This window comes from Pelophylax lessonae (genome assembly GCF_965119305.1).
Source record: "Pelophylax lessonae genome assembly, chromosome: 4".
Taxonomy (NCBI): domain Eukaryota; kingdom Metazoa; phylum Chordata; class Amphibia; order Anura; family Ranidae; genus Pelophylax; species Pelophylax lessonae.
The window spans coordinates 560,493,205-560,510,220 of NC_138771.1; the positions used below are offsets into that span (position 1 = coordinate 560,493,205).

A 17,016-nucleotide genomic window follows, 5' to 3' on the forward strand; every position below is an offset into this window, starting at 1 on the left:
TGTCTGTGGTCTCAAGGACCAATTTACCATCATGCTTTACAGTCGCTGGGTTTAATGGCCTGGCCATTGAGACCCAAGTACTGAAGGACAGAGGTTTGTCTACTTCAGTCATTCCTACCCTTATTAAAGCAAGGAAAGCGACTTCCAGCAAGGTCTATTATCACACATGGAAGACTTATATTGCGTGGTGCGAATCTTTAGGATTTCCTCCACGTACCTATTCGGTGACTCGAATATTGGCCTTTTTGCAACAAGGGGTTGAGCAGAAGCTAGCCTTGAGCACCATCAAGGGTCAAGTTTCAGCATTAGCAATCTTCTTTCAGAAACCTTTAGCTACCAAGTCCTTGGTGCGGAATTTCATCCAGGGGGTGCGGCACCTGGCTCCTCCAGTCCGTGCGCCCTTACCGCCCTGGGATCTTAATTTGGTTTTGTCGGTTCTACAGAAACCTCCCTTTGAAAACATCAGGGAGATTCCCTTGCTTGCTTTATCCCAGAAGGTGGCCTTCTTGGTGGCTATTACTTCTGCTCGCAGGGTGTCAGAACTGGCTGCATTATCATGCCAGTCCCCATACCTAGTGATTCATAGGGATAAGGTAGTACTTCATCCTAAGCCATCTTTTCTTCCTAAGGTGGTTTCAGATTTTCATCTGAATGAAGATATTGTACTACCTTCCTTGTGTCCTCAGCCCAAGCATCATCGGGAACATGCGTTGCATTCCTTAGATGTGGTTCGGGCAATCAGGGTATACCTGAAAGCTACGGAATCATTCCGTAAGACGGATTCACTTTTTGTGATCACGGATGGCCCCAGAAAGGGTTTGCCTGCATCTGCCGCGACCATTGCCAAATGGATTAGACAAACGGTGGTACAGGCTTATTCTATTAAGGGTCAGAGTCCTCCGTTCCCTGTTAGGGCGCACTCCACTCGAGCGCTCAGTACTTCCTGGGCCTTTCGCCATCAGGCGTCAGTGGTCCAGGTATGTAAGGCGGCCACCTGGTCGTCGGTACATACCTTTACAAAATTCTATAAAATTGATGTGACGGCATCGGCGGATGCCTCATTTGGCCGCAAGGTTTTGCAGGCCGCAATTTGAGGAGACCGGTGGTCTACCTCGAGGGTTTTTTTTCTGTTTGAAAAAAAAAAAAAAAAATTTTTCTCTTTTTTGTTGAGTCTCATCATTAAGGATGAGCATTGTAAACTTCTAGTTGGCACCGGTTGGGCCTTCTAGATTGGGATTTGATTTCCATTTTCCCACCCCTCATTTGTGATACTGCTCTGGGACGTCCCGAAGGTGGTGTATCACCGAGGACTACGTCTGTCAATGAGCGCTAGAGAAAAATGGATTTTTGTAAAATCTTACCGTAAAATCCTTTTCTCTTAGCTCATTGACAGACGTAGTCCCCGCCCCTCTGTTTTTGAGTTGGGTTGGGTTAAAATCTCTAAAGACTGCTTTTTCACATAACTGATTTGCTGAGGCAGAGAGAGAGAGGATATACCCTCTGGGACTGCCCCTAGGGTGTGGCCAGAGCTTTTTAATTTCCTGTCTAGTCCTGCTCCTGTGGAGGCAACATAACCCGAAGGTGGTGTATCACCGAGGACTACGTCTGTCAATGAGCTAAGAGAAAAGGATTTTACGGTAAGATTTTACAAAAATCCATTTTTCCCCTTCATTTTAATGAAGATGTTAGTTTGCAAAGCTTAGGCTTATATTTTCAATGATCACTTTGCTGGTTGGTCAAATTGTACACATGCACAGGTAAATTAATGAATTGTGATTTGCCACCCACCTGAACTGATCCGGTAATTTATAAATGTTAACTACAAATTGGTCATCTTTTTTTTTTTTTTCGCAAATACATATTTAATAAATGACACCGTATTGCCGGAGCTTTATGGGTTTTCTAAAGAGAGAGCAAAACAGAAGCTGTTAACTTTCAGGCTCTCTCTGAATAAAACTTCCAACAGAGCTTACATGGAGGGGGGGAGAAGTCTCTGCTCTTATTCATCTACTTGTGCATATACATTTTACTTTCAGCTGATGATCTGTCTACACAATTTTTTTTTTAATAAGAATAAATAGAGCCCTCTGTACACGACAGGAGTTAGGAAGGAGGAGTCACTACTCTCATTCAGTTGGAGCTTGAGCTACTGTGCTCTGTTAACTGCCATTTTTCATCAAAGCACGTAAAGACTACTCTGGCAAACCTGAAAAGGAGCTGATCGCCCCACCTGCTCTCTGAAAATTAAAATACAATCTACTGTGAGCTCCAGGCACGACTCAAATGTAACCCCAAACATTCCTGTCCTTTTAATATGTTTGCCCTTTTTTCCTGTATCCTATGCTTAAGCTACCTCTGAGTTTGCTTTCTCTTTGTCCTTCTCAGTTTCTGCAAGACACATTGGATGCTCTCTTCAACATCATGATGGAGAACCCAGACAAGGAGAGCTGTGATGTGCTTGTGTTTGATGCACTGGTGAGATGGATGACAATGGTTTATAACAAATGGTTTCAACCCGAAACATGTTGTCACTTTCACACCTGCGAATCATGCAGTGTTTCCATATTTTTGTCCAACCCCTGTATCTGCATTGTGTTTTCTAGTTACTATTCCTTTGTCCTTAAATTTTACCTGTAACCTATACACACAGTGCATGCCTATACTGACCATGCATAAAATAATGCTTGGGCAGATACAACATGGAAATAATTCTTTGTTATATTTATTTTGTTTGATGCAATAATACAACCTGTTTATTATTCTGTTTTTACCATCATCTAAGCAGTTAAAAGTATTCATGAACATGTGAACAGGCCACTTACTTATAAAGAGCATTCTTGTTGTACACATGAAGACTTTTCTGCTACAGCAAGCAAAATGCACTGTAGACTGCACTTGCAGTTCTAAGTCAGGAGAATAATGTGCTAAGTTTCCTTATAATAGTAATCTCTCTGTCTACTGATATTGTGTTAAATTTCCTTTATATAGATATGTATTTCTTTGTCTCTGATATTTTTCAGGTTTTCATCATTTCTCTGATCGCAGATATTAAGTTTCAGCACTTTAATCCGGTCCTGGAGACCTATATTACTAAGCACTTCAGTACAACGCTGGCTTATGAGTGAGTAATGGGTCTTTTTGCTTAATGAGTAATATGTGGTAACTTGCAAAAGGCCAACCTCCTCTTCTCTCACAATAACAATGCTTATTGTCTTATTAGATAAGCCATTGAGACTTAAGACGGCCATAGATGGGCAGGATGATAATACCCAAGTTGATCCTTCGGATCGATTTAGGTACAACCAGCATGTCAGATTTCTAGCACGCACCTTTTGCCAATGGATATAGCCGCTAGCAAAAATCATTGTGTTCTCCCGGAAGGGACGGCTCCCCATGCCCCACTGCTGGGAGAACTCAATAGTACCCCGGGAGGGATTCCCCCATCAACACAGTCACAGGGAATTTTCTTTCCTACAACCCATGGTTACAGGAAAGAAAATCACATAATCTATGACCTGCCCCAGCCATCCCATAGATGAGTATTTTTTTCTTCCAACCAGCAGATTGAAAGAAAAACTGATGCAATTCCCCAATTCAATACATTTGAGGTGGATGGGGGAATCATTTCCTCTTCAGGTATGGGCAGCGGGTGCTGATCATGCAGAAATTTTCCAACGGGCTGGTTGTACATGTAGATAGACTACAACCAGCCTGCCCATACATGGATCGAAATTTGGCTAGTCCTTGCTGAACCAGCTGAATTTCATTCCATGTATGGTTGGTTTAAGCGGCTAATTTTTAAAGCAGTAGTATGGCCTCACTGCATCCATACGGCTGCTTTAAGAAAAGAAAAAAAGTCACATTTATAAAGCACGGATCTGTACTTTACAAATGTGTCTTTCCACAAAACACACTTCTCTAGGCTCTGTTTTGTAAATGGCACGGAGAAAGATGGGGGGGGGCAGGGTAGCACCGAGGTCTATGAAACCTGCAGCACTTTCATCAGAGAGGACTCCGAGTACTATATGAGCTGTACTTTCCCCAGCATGTAAATTAGCAGATTTGAGGGCTGTTGAATAAAGCCAGCAGGAAAGGAAGGTTCTTTTTTGACAAATGTACTGTAATACTGGTGAGTTTTTTGTGCCCGATGATGGGCTTTACAGAATATGAAGCTGTAGAGTCTGCGCTGCTTAATATGACTTCTGTTCAAAAATGTTATTGAGTTTTCAAGAAAATTACAATGTATTACAATGACAGTAGCGATAAAGTTACTTTGCATACAATCATTAGGGAGTATCGGTCACATTGGTAAACATGGACTAAGTGGATTCTTAGAAGTCAAATATAAAAGAGGAAAACGGCAATACAAAACCAACATTAACAATGTAATTGTGAGGGTAGTTGCGGTAGCAGTAACCTATCCCGTATATTTGTTGGGAGTATACGTTTTGGCCGGTAACATTGACCAACTGCAGTATAAAAGCCTAAACAAAACTAGCGTTATAAACTGTGTGAGCAATACCTATGGGGGCTACCCCTAAATAAGGGGATGTCTTATTATATAGCTGGCATGAGTAAGCCTGATACTGGCAACCTGTCCAGCTATAGGCTAAGTAAAGAAACACTGAAAAAGTAAGACCAGTGTCAAAAAAATAAAGGAAAAGAAGAGGGAGGAAAAAGAACAGGTGGACACTAAGGTAACTTACAACTACCATGGCATGAGTACTGCCTTGCCTGTCTGGCGGTAAATTATGTTTGATCCATGGTTGCCAAATTCTTTTGAATTATAGAACAGGTGGACACCAAGGTAACTTACATCTACCGTGGCATGAGTACTGCCTCGCCTGTCTGGCGGTAAATTATGTTTGATCCATGGTTGCCAAATTCTTTTGAATGCCTAATATGACTTCATTCTGAAATTGCTAGTTGCCTGGCCCTCTGGCTTCAGAATTTTCTGAGTGTCTGGCCGCTATTAGTAGATGACAAGATCTGTTCTGTAGGTTCACTGTGCACTTTTTTCCTGTCTGCAGGAAGCTGATTAAGGTTCTTACGTGGTATGTGAGGAGTGCGGACGACCCGTGTCGCAGAGAGATGCTCTTTTCCTCTCTCAAAGCCATAAAGTATCTTTTCAGATTTATAGTCCAGTCCAGGGTACTCTACCTCAGGTAAGGCTTTCTATGGTAGCATGTTATCATGCCGTTTACTCTATGTATTTTGCAAAAAACTGTGCTTGAAGGGAAACTGTGGCTGAATAAACATTTTAAAACTCTAAAAGGTAACCACATTCCACATTTGTACTGACTATAGAGCATGGGCACCCCTTTCTAGTGATATATATTATATGATATTGTAATTTACAATATTTTATGGAATGTGCCCATGTTTTATAAGTGACACCTGGATTCATCTTGGGTTTCTGCAATCGTTATCTTTTGCACTGTTACATCAAATAAACCCAATATGCTATGATTACAGGTTTTATGGTCAGGATGAGGGGAACGACCAGTTCAATGATTCCATACGCCAGCTCTTTCTATCCTTTAATGAGCTGATGGACCGGCCATTGGAGGAAGCTGTGAAGATTAAGGTGAGTTACCAGTAAATGTCCTAGGTAGGCCATATTGTCATAAACTGATACCACAGACCTCTTTCCTTAGAATGGGTGGAGTAGTACAATTACTGTGTATTTCTTTACAGGCAGCAGCCTTGAAGTATCTTCCAGGGATTATTAATCACTTGAAGATCGTGTTTGATCCTGTGGAACTGAGGTAAGTATCACAAATACATAAACACAGTATAGTTTATGTTGCATAGTTATGGTATGAAGATGTGTCATGTCTTTGTGATATGTCTTACTTTGAGTTATGGATGAAAAAGGTAACACCAACCTAAGGATTAAATGAAAACATTGGCTAAAGTTTGTTACTTTGTAAAGGCTGCTGTTCTATAACCATCTATAATAGCCTATAAGATTCATTAGTGTATTCTAAAATTCTTACTGTAAGGGCTCGTTTGTATTTGCAGCAGGCCTTCCTGCCACCCGGAAAAACGACCTGCAGTAGATCTCTTTTCAGAAGTTTTTGACAGGCGGTGAGGAGGTAGTATATCTCCTCCTCCACTGTCTGATTTAACCCAGTAAATGTTGCACCACCATGCTACAGTTCTTTTTAATGCACGCAGTGGTGGCACACCCCCATAGACTTTTCATTGATACCATGCTGTTTAATTTTTTTGCAGTATCCACAGCGTGTGTATAGCCCTGAGCGGCTGCATGTAGGTGGTCAGGGGTGATAAAACCTTGGCTCAACTGCCTGTTTTTACTGCATTCTGGTCGTGCATGTGAATGAACCCTAAGAGTTAGCCAGGCAGTAAGGCAAGTTCAAGCTTATGTGTTCTTTGTTACAATTATGTGTAAATACACAAACTCTTTGTGAAATTTGCTGGAGCATAGCAAATTTTATTAGTTGCCACACTCTTTGCAGTAGAAGCTAGAAAAAAGGTCTTTTGTACTCCAACCAGTTTTCTTTCTGCTCGGTACGGAAGATCATTGGTACCCATTACACTAAACGCTTCATCAACTTGGAATCCTAAAGTAATTTTAAAGGCTTGTTTTCTGGGGGATTTTTTTTGTTTGTTTTAAAGTCGCCCCACCCCCTGCTCCCTCATCACTGGCTGTGATTGACTGAGCCAATGAGGAGGCAGAGAGCCGAGATAGCCTCAGCTCTCATGCACATTGCTGGATCAAGATCGGGCTTCAGGTATGTATTTGGGGAAAGCTGCATGCAGAAGGTTTGTTACCTAACTAAATAGAATGCAGTAAGGTTATAAAAAAAAAAAACATCTGCCTTTACAACCACTTTAAATCTACTATCTTAACCTCCTACGAGGTTATTGAAACAGATGCCTAGACCAAATTTAGCAGCATCATAATGAATCAGTTAACTTGACAATAGCTCTGATTAATTTGCCTACTGAAATCATTGTTCTAAAAGGATTTTCTGTTAGAAAACAATGGCTAATTCAATGATTGCAAACTTGGCATTGACAAAGGGTATAGTTACAGGCCTGAGACACTGCTACTCAGTCACATTGTGGTCACATTGTGTATTGATAGAATACATAAAGGCAAACAAAAAAGAAACAGGATGGTCTGACCAGATGCATACATGGGATGGGTGATGTCATCAGCATGACCACACCTGGGCTCAGTACACAGCCAGATCACCCATGCACTCAGCATCCAACTCTGTTGATGTAACCACAATGCCAATCCCTTTTGATCTTGAAAAATTCCAAGGAATACACGATTGTTAGCCATAAGACACAAAAAGAAGAACAGACAGATAAGCAATAAAGGGTGGATCAGAGGGTGGGATACAAGGGGGAAAGTAACCTCGGAGCAAGGTTGGTTTCCCTAATTTCCTGGAGTATTGTTTTTCTAGGCTTTAATTTGGTACATTGTTTTTTTTTTTTTTTGTAAACTGACACAAATGAGAAAAAAATTTGTTTTTTGTTATTTTACACAACACTATTTTCTAAATTTTCAAGTAATTCTTTTCACACACTGTAATGATTTCTAACAGCGTATCTCTCTCTCTGTGCACAGAATCATCTACATGCCTGGGAAGCTTTTCTTAACAAAATTCTCCAGCTTGCATGTGATCTCCATTACTGATTGTTACAAGATCAGATACCACACTGATTGGTTAATGATAGTCTGAGATGTTCAGCAGTCAGGGACCAGTGCTGTCACAGAACTAGAAGCACGAACAGATACACCTTCCTAGTTTTCAGCTGAAACCTGGATTAAAGTAAAGCTGATTTTTTAAAATTAAAATAATAAACATGTTATATACCTACCTGCTCTGTGCAATGGTTTTGCACAGAGTAGCCATGAACCTCCTCTGCTCGGGTCTCCAGTTGGCACTCTGGGCTCCTCATCTTTCAGTGTCCATAGGAAGCTGCTTCCAATAAGGGCGCACCTGTGGGTTTGCTATTGAGCCGGGCTGTGTGTGTCTATTGAGACACTGCACAGCTTGGCTTGTCCCCTGCTTTCTGGTCACAAGATTGGATTGACAACATCAGGAACTGATGGCTCCCGCTGCTGCCTCTGAGCAGAGAAAGAGGAGAGAGCTGCTGCAGATGGGCACAGCGCTTTATAGAGATTGGGCTCAGGTAAGTATACAGGGGTTGAACTTGTGATGCAAATACTGGAAAATGTATTAATGCAGGGAATGCATTAGGTTAAAAAAAAAAAAAAAGAAAAGCCAAGCCTTTAGAACCACTTTAATGTTCTAATAGCACAGTAGACTGCTTGAAAACTTTCATCTACAGGTTGTGGTCATATAGGGGGAGATTTACTAAAACTTGTGCACACAGAATATGGTGCAGCTATGCATAGTAACCAATAGGATTCTAACTTCAGTTTGTTCAATTAAGCTTTGACAATAACCTCAAAGCTGATAGATTACTATGCACAGCTGCACTAGATTCTGTGTACACCAGTTTTAGTAAATCTCCCCCATCCAGACACAGACAAATTCCAATTAACCTTCAGTTTAATTTTATCTGAGACAAGTCCTTGCTATGGACAGTGATAAGCAAACTAGGATTAGCAAGGGGTAAATTTCATTTCCGTTGTCAATCGTGTCAACCTGTAGGAAAGCCTCTGTAATCGACAACAGATTACTCCTTTTTACTAGAGACATGAGTTGTGCTATCTGTCTATAGGGTAAAAATTTGCAGTGGGTCCTGTGAGTGCACCTTGTGACAATCAAGGGCAGATCTTCCACTGGTATTGTTTCTGGCTTTACATTTCCACAATCAATGAAATCTTCACTTAATATTGTTCTCTTTCAGTGTTCTCTTTGCCAAGTTCATGCAGAGTGTTCCACCAGACCAACTTGTCCATCAGACCCTGGCCTGCATGTGCAAAGTGGTGGAGAGCGACCCCTTTCTGCAACAAGGTGAGAATTACATTTGCTATGCTGGAATCAGGAACATTATTTAAAATAGTTTACTTTAGAATAAACTAGCCCTCTAGGTGTATAGAAAGGCATTTCAATAGATTTTGGAGGTGTTAAGCCCTGTTCACATCTAAGCGTATTGTAATCATGCGAATCTGCCTACGATTCCAGAATTGAGGCAGAGCCTTTGTTTCTTAATGGCACCCAAACGCGGTGCAACTTTGCCTTACGACAAAACATGCAGAAATTGCTGGAAACCGCCGGTCACAAGGCGCGCTTGGCTGAGTGCCAAAATTTGGTACATTTAGCTTCTTTGCTCTGACAAACATGTATAGAGCAGCCCATTTAAGTGACTGGGCTGCCCTATGTGCAACATGTGGAACAACAATTGTGATTGGGAACACGCGTGCCTGCTACACGAAGTGTGACAGGGGCCTTAGACCCTTTTATCAGGTTTTTTTTTACCGCTTGTGTCTCCACTGAGGAGATCCACCCCTCTATTTTAGCTTTTTGCTATGTACTGGATCACTTGATTTTTAATAAATATACTCTGCAGATTATGTATGGAGTTTTTCAACTTCACTTATTTGAGTATCAAAAGGATAGGGATGACAGGAGTCCAGCTGAGGGACCGACACCCATTGCACGATGATAATCAGGATGTTGAGCTAAGCTCATTTGTTCGGTGAGACTGCCCTATTTGTCCTCATGCCTTTTACCACCTACACAGAAAGTGGAAATTAAATAAATCTTACTTGTCATCAGAGAACGAGTAGAGAACATATTTACTTGGGGACACCTGTTCCTAAGATGGAAATTCTGTTAATTTTGGACAAATTATTGTTCTCATTTTCTGTTGCAACTCCAGTACTGGAATTAAAGGGAAACTTCCCCAGTGGACTGCAGATAGCAAAAAATAACTTAATCTTAATTTTAACCCTTCTTTTGGCTAAAGAAAATCTAGTTGACCACAGCAAAAATAATTTTTCTTTTTTTTAGAGTGCAGAGATGTAATTTTGCCTCTCCTCATTGACCAGTTAAGTGGACAACTAGATGACAATTCAAACAAACCAGATCATGGAGCCAGTGGACAGCTGTTGAGCAATATATTGGAAGCTCTTCAGAATAAGGAGTCGGTGAGTAAAAAAGAGGCTTTGTATTGTTTAATGTATGTGCTTATGATTGAACAGTTTTCAAATAAAGGTGTAGATTCTCTGAAGTATGAAGGCCAGTAAACACTTGTAGGTGGGGTGTAGCATGTTCGGCGGCAGTAACTCACACAGATAGGTGTAATGTAAAACTTGAATTGAAACAGTCACAACAACCCGGAGGGACACCTGCCCAACTAAATATAGTCACGAATTTCAACAATATGAAGATGACTGGTATCAGCTGGGTTGACAGCGTCTGTTAAGAGGGCACTTGGTCTGGCCGTCCATTGCCCCAAATGAGCAAACGTCCGAAGGAGTTGTGACCCTACGCTTTCCTTCCTCATCGAAAACCCTTCCTATTGCTAGTGCTGTCAATACCAGGTGGAATACCTGTTTCTACTCTATTAACTCCCAAAAGCGCGTCAAGCCTGGGAGCCAGGGCCTTTACGTAGTCTCTGCCTGACCCAAAATGGCTGCTGGAGTCACAATTGTGGCTGCAATGATAGTTTGATATCAGAATAGATCGAGTCAGCATGAGATGGTATTCCACAATATCTGTTGATGATAGAATAGTCTCTTGTGGACCAATCAAGCAGAAATCACCCGAAGCGTTTCAGAAAGAATTTCTTTCTTCAGGGGTGTGAGAGATGCAGAACAGCATTACTAGTGTGAAGAGTAACAGGCAACACATACAGCAATGTTAAACTAGGGTTTAACATCCATCATGTCGCCAGGGATCAAAATGACAGTCACCGCCCACATATGGAAGGTCTTAGCAGGGGCCACCACAAAGCATACCAAGTGGCAGTAATGTAAAATGGGCCTGGAAGCAGACAGTCAATGTGAGTGTTTAGTGGATACCCTGTAGAGGGGGCAGGGACCTGGGATGGATCAGCGTGTCTGATCAAAGTGTCTCCTTTTTATATTGGAGGGCACAGGAAGTGGCCCGACGATGTACATGGGTGGGTTCTCGCCATTCCCCTGGAAGAGTGGCGCATTTCGTAACCCTGCCCTCTTCCGGTCTCTTCGTCATAGTACCAGTTCTTTAACGCCTTCTCCTTTCCTCCTGCACATTCCTGTGGTTCAGTGAAGCTGAACATAGTGGTGGACCGGTAAAAAATGTGTAGGAGCGGGGATATTCAACTGCCTCTGGTGCTTCCTGGAAGATTTGGAATTTAGCCTATGACCTGAGGTTTGACTATTACAGCAATGGCCTGAGGTTTGACTATTACAGCAATGGCCTGAGGTTTGACTATTACAGCAATGGCCTGAGGTTTGACTATTACAGCAATGGCCTGAGGTTTGACTATTACAGCAATGGCCTGAGATTCGACTATTACAGCAATGGCTTGAGGTTTGACTATTACAGCAATGGCTTGAGGTTTGACTATTACAGCAATGGCTTGAGGTTTGACTATTACAGCAATTGCCTGAGGTTTGACTATTACAGCAATGGCCTGTGGTTTGACTATTACAGCAATGGCCTGAGGTTTGACTATTACAGCAATGACCTGAGGTTTGACTATTACAGCAATGGCCTGAGGTTTGACTATTACAGCAATGGCCTGAGGTTTGACTATTACAGCAATGGCCTGAGGTTTGACTTTTACAGAAATGGCCTGAGGTTTGACTATTACAGCAATGGCCTGAGGTTTGACTATTACAGCAATGGCCTGAGGTTTGACTTTTACAGAAATGGCCTGAGGTTTGACTATTACAGCAATGGCCTGAGGTTTGACTATTACAGCAATGGCCTGAGGTTTGACTATTACAGCAATGGTCTGAGGTTTGACTATTACAGCAATGGCCTGAGGTTTGACTATTACAGCAATGGTCTGAGGTTTGACTATTACAGCAATGGTCTGAGGTTTGACTAATACAGCAATGGTCTGAGGTGTGACTATTACAGCAAGGTTTGGAAGGCTGTTACAAGTATGTGCACCACTAGGTACCCTCATTCACTCGCAGTTTGCCTCATTTCCCCTCCATGACAGAGTCTTTTTAACTCTTTAATAAAAGCCAAAATGTTTCATCTTTTATTTGTATCACAGGTTTTGAGTAGAATAGATATAGCTGAATTGTTTTTGAAGTCTGGGCAGTTGTCTGGTTGACTTATATTTGATATCCACACAGGGGGACACGACACACCACATCCAGCTTATCATGGAGCGTCTGCTGCGAAGGATAAACCGAACAGTGATTGGAATGAGTCGACAGTCACCACACATAGTAAGAAGATTGGGATGCTTGGGGGCAGAAAAAACATTAATGCCTGTTTGTTGAAGGTGTTAGAAAGTGTTTCATAGATCTTTAAACGCCATGCAGAAGAAGTGTATGTACTGCTAAGAGAAGTCAATCACGTTCTTTAATTCATCATGAAAGTAACTTTAGAAAAATGACAACTAGAAGTTGCTTGACTTCTCTTGTACTCCAGACACTTTTATTTCAAAAACTCTCATCACAAGGCCTGGTGTCCATCGAAGCAGAATAAAGTGACAGTGTGTGAAGATTCTGGCAGAAATGATGATGTCTTCATATTATTCTCCCAGGGTCGTTTTGTAGCGTGTATGACCGCTGTCCTCAGACAGATGGAGGATTACCACTATGATCATTACATCAGCACATTCAGGACTCGACAAGACATCATAGTAAGTCTGCAACACCATCAGCTGCTTGTTCTTTGTCACTAAAACACATTGAAATTCTCTTTTTTTCCTTGTACAGGATTTCCTGATGGAAACCTTTATCATGTTCAAGGACCTGATTGGAAAACGGGTATTCCCAAGGGATTGGATGCTGATGACAATGACACAGAACAAGTGGGTGACGATTATGTCTTGGTTTTTGCCCATCTTACATAGTTACATAGTTACATAGTTTGTCTGGTTTAAAAAGACACAAGTCCATCTAGTTTAACCAATAAAAGAGAGAAAAAAATAAATATACAATCCTATATGTACAATCCTATACCCACAGCTGATCCAGAGGCAAAATCCCCCGCAAAGCATGATCCAATTTGCCCCAGCCGGGGAAAAGTTTCCTTTCTGACCCCCCCCTGGGAGGCAATCTGATATTCCCTGGATCAACTTTACCTATAAATGTTACTATCCAGTTTTATTATGGACATTATGAAAAAATCCAGGCCTTTGATGATAAAAAAAAAACTAATCCTACTGAGCTGGCCAGAATCCTAATGTGGTCATACCCAGAATATCTAACTGCACAAACCTGACCATCAAATGGACATGATTTTTTAAAGTTTAGATTCAATCTGTAAAAGCTAAAGATGCAGCCTCTGCAAAAGTGATAAAATCACATACAGTAAGAGACATCAAATAATACCATCTATCCTAGACATGAGGGAACTGTGATTTATAAGTTGCCTGCTCCCCATACATGGATTAAGCAGCCATGATTACATTTTTCCTTCCTTCAAGCATGGGTAGAAAGAAACAAAATCGCTCGATTTTCCCATCAAAACAAACAACGTTGATGGAGGAATGCCTCCCGCAGCGCTGCTGTGTTCTGCCTGCAAAGGGGGAGCAGGAAGCCTTCCCGGACAGCAGAACACAATGATTACTGCTAGCGGCTATACTGTAGCTTCTGGCAGTAATCACATGTAAAAAATCCAACAGGCTGGTTGTACCCAGGTTGATTGATGGATCGGATTGGGTACAATCAGCTTTCCCATAGATGTATCGAATCTCGTCCCTGCTGAACCGGCCATATTTCAGGTATGGATGACTTTAGACTAGCTAGAGAAGAGCAGATAGGCAGGGACACAATTGCCTGTTTGTAGCTGACCCCCTGTTGGTTTTCGTATGACTCACATGAAGAAGTGAATCTGTGCAAATACTGTTAATACGTTTCTTTCCTATTCTCACGGAGAAGAATAAAGAATCTCCTGGAGTGATAAGTGGCCATCAACATAAATATGACTTCTTCTCCCCTCTAAAACATACTCCTAACCAGCCTAATCCTTATCTGAGCATTACATTAAACCAAAGATAGAATCTGGCATTTAAAACTCCTGGGAAACTGCTAAATATACTGTAATAACACCTAAAAGAGAAATGTTAATACAAATTCCTGACCTCCACTACAGCAGAACCATAGCTTGAGCAAGAAAATCCATCCAGCCTGCTGACTGGGCAACAAAGAAACATCACACAGAAATGGCTCCTCATTTTGCTCACTTTTATCTTTTCCTGCACCCTGAAGTAGAGTCGGATTGGCCTTTATTGCTGGCCTTTACCTTTCCCAGTCTGAGTGCTGCTGTACAGGCTGATACCAGGACAAATTCTGGATTGCATTTAAAAATATGCTTAAATTGTATCCAAAGCCAAAGCAAGACACAATGGGCTTATCAGTACACGTTCCTTTTTATTTTCATTATTTGTCTGATAATTACTTAAATTAAGGGTGGATCTCATTATTTCAGTCATTGGTTACTAGAATCCACAATGCTCTTCCTCCACAACAAGCACATGCTCTGGAAGGGGCCTTTTTCTTTTTCTGAAGAAAGAATAATCGATGAGCTCTTTTACACAGGCAGTGATATAAGGACCATAGGGCACTTCTGTCTTTAATACACATGATATTGGCCTCCTGTGTAGGTAAATGGTTTCTTGGCTGTACTTAGGGCTGCTCTTCCAGAGAGCAGAAGCACGCTCTAATAGGTGAACACAAAGTGAAAAAGGAAGGCTCCTCTAAGTGCAGTGTTAAAACCCTTTGGCCTGACGAAGGAGCGTTACTGCGCATGCTCCGAAACGCGTTACCGCCCCGTGACGTCACTACATTCCTGCAGTCCATGAGTGAGGCGTGCGTTCCACCGCGACCTCGGTTTGGGACCTTCCTCTGTAGTGCTCCACGCCTCCCTTCATCCTCCTTAGCTGCTGGATGGATTCAGGGAAAGGGAGCCATTAGGGAGTCCATGGAACAAACCACATGTTGTCTTTACATGCCTGCTGTTCACAAATCATTGTGTAAGTGTTCTCTATTTGTGTCCTTAAAACGGTTTTAATACTGCACTTAGAGGCTCCTTCCTTTTTCCTTTTATCTTTTACACAGGCAGCACCCAACCCCCCCCCCCCCCCCCCCCCCGCCCAGCTTCCCACCTGAATTCTAATATTACAGCCTGACCAGGCTGTACACATGCCTCCAAGTCCATGCTTTGCTTCACAGCCGTGGCATTTTTTACTCGGGCTGCAGAAGCAGCACCACCTGTCAAACTTGCCCTTGAGATCAGTGGGGTCATACCATAACCAGCACACTCCTGCAATGTAAAATTGCTGTTCAGCAATTAAAAAAAAAAAAAAAAAGAAGTGTCAGGAGGCAGCTGTAGCACCTCCTGAAAGAATGTCAGCAACTGCTATACCACCTTCTGAAATGTAATCCACCACGGATCACTTTTCAGAGGGCAGTAAGCTTATCGCCTGTCTAAGAGAAGCCTATCACAAAGAACAGGGAAAGGAGTTTGGGACTTTATATGAGACTCATGGCCAACAGAGTCTCCATCCCTGATTGCATGTAAGCAAAAACAAAAATAATTAATGAGGTGTGACCAGCTATTAAAGTAGGGGTAAAAATAAAGAAAGAAAAAAGGAACCAATGTAAAATGCATAGTAAATTTATTAGTAAAACCAGTAATGCTTAATATGTAACCCCAAAATATGGGAGTAACCATGAATAGTACAATTGTAGATATGCAAGACCATAATAGTGGTACAGGGTAATACAGTAATATCATGATAATAACATAGGTAGAGTACATGAATAAAACATTTTATTGTATACAGTCATAAGACAATTGATCGCATGTATAAACTTGCCGAATTGGCCTGTAGGAGACTCAACGCGTTTCGTGAACAAATTTCACTTCTTCAGGAGTAGGCACAGTTTAGATATCTAGAAAGAATGTACATAGATGAACAATAGTATATATCCAATGATCACAAGGTCTCAAACCAGTGAGGGTGTCACTTACAGTATGATATTGAGTATATATGAAAAAAGGGGGTAGCGGGTCATGCAAGGGTATGTCCAGCCAGGGAACTGAGGGGGCGAAGCCCGTGTGTGTCAAGTAGGCATGACGAATCAAACGTTGGTGCAAAATGGTTCTCCAAAAAGAGGATCTCAAACCCTTCACTCCTAGAAGTGAATATCTATAATAGTAGCAAGAATGCATAAGTAAATATGAATGGTAAAGATAAAAATTTGTATAAAAGGTATGATATGGGTGAGATCATGAAGATGCCAGAGACCCAAGTGAATGGCATAATACTGAGTGTGTCCAAGGACCCATAATAATAAGTGAATAGTCCAAGAGAGAATGAAAGTGATCCTATCACAAAGTTTTTCAGCTGGGTTAAGAATCCCAATGGGTGATTGTTATTATGGTGTTAACCCCTTACTGTCACAGGTGTGTCCAAACTATTTGCATTGCTTATATTCCATTAACTTTATCAGTTTATGTACTGGGCCTTATTGGGTGAAAAGCACAGATCCGTAATATATGAGGCACCATAACATTTACCATCCCTCATGTATTTCAGAGTGTTTCTCCGTGCCATGAACAGGTTCTCCTCTGTTCTCAACAAATTCTTCCTTGATCAGGCCAACTTTGAACTTCAGGTGAGATTCTTGACAAGGTAATACAATGCAAAAATGACTGCATTACTGCATGCTACTACTGCCAGACTTGTGTCTGATGGCATACGAGCTTACTGAGAACCAGATAAAATAAAATCCAAAATGAAGGACAGCTAAATGTAAAAGGTTTTTTATGTGAATATAAATCACAATTGTTCTTGTTAAAATGTAGGACTTGAGTCTGGATTATAAAACAGACTAGAGAAGGCGAAATGAACACAATGGTGGTGTTGCCCATAACTAATAGG

At 41.5% G+C, this 17,016-nt stretch overlaps 1 protein-coding gene across 2 annotated transcripts in view; it reads left to right on the forward strand.

Moving 5' to 3' along the window:
• The window catches only part of DOCK5 (dedicator of cytokinesis 5), a 220,632-nt gene that overhangs the window by 149,742 nt on the left and 53,874 nt on the right, over positions 1 to 17,016 (forward strand). For both annotated transcript variants that reach the window (XM_082254554.1, XM_082254555.1), the window contains 11 exons: positions 2,386 to 2,475; positions 3,021 to 3,121; positions 5,031 to 5,165; positions 5,476 to 5,587; positions 5,698 to 5,768; positions 8,860 to 8,966; positions 9,966 to 10,102; positions 12,251 to 12,346; positions 12,667 to 12,765; positions 12,842 to 12,936; positions 16,672 to 16,750. In XM_082254554.1, the coding sequence (XP_082110680.1) occupies positions 2,386 to 2,475; positions 3,021 to 3,121; positions 5,031 to 5,165; positions 5,476 to 5,587; positions 5,698 to 5,768; positions 8,860 to 8,966; positions 9,966 to 10,102; positions 12,251 to 12,346; positions 12,667 to 12,765; positions 12,842 to 12,936; positions 16,672 to 16,750 (1,122 nt within the window). The remainder of the gene's footprint in view (positions 1 to 2,385; positions 2,476 to 3,020; positions 3,122 to 5,030; positions 5,166 to 5,475; positions 5,588 to 5,697; positions 5,769 to 8,859; positions 8,967 to 9,965; positions 10,103 to 12,250; positions 12,347 to 12,666; positions 12,766 to 12,841; positions 12,937 to 16,671; positions 16,751 to 17,016) is intronic.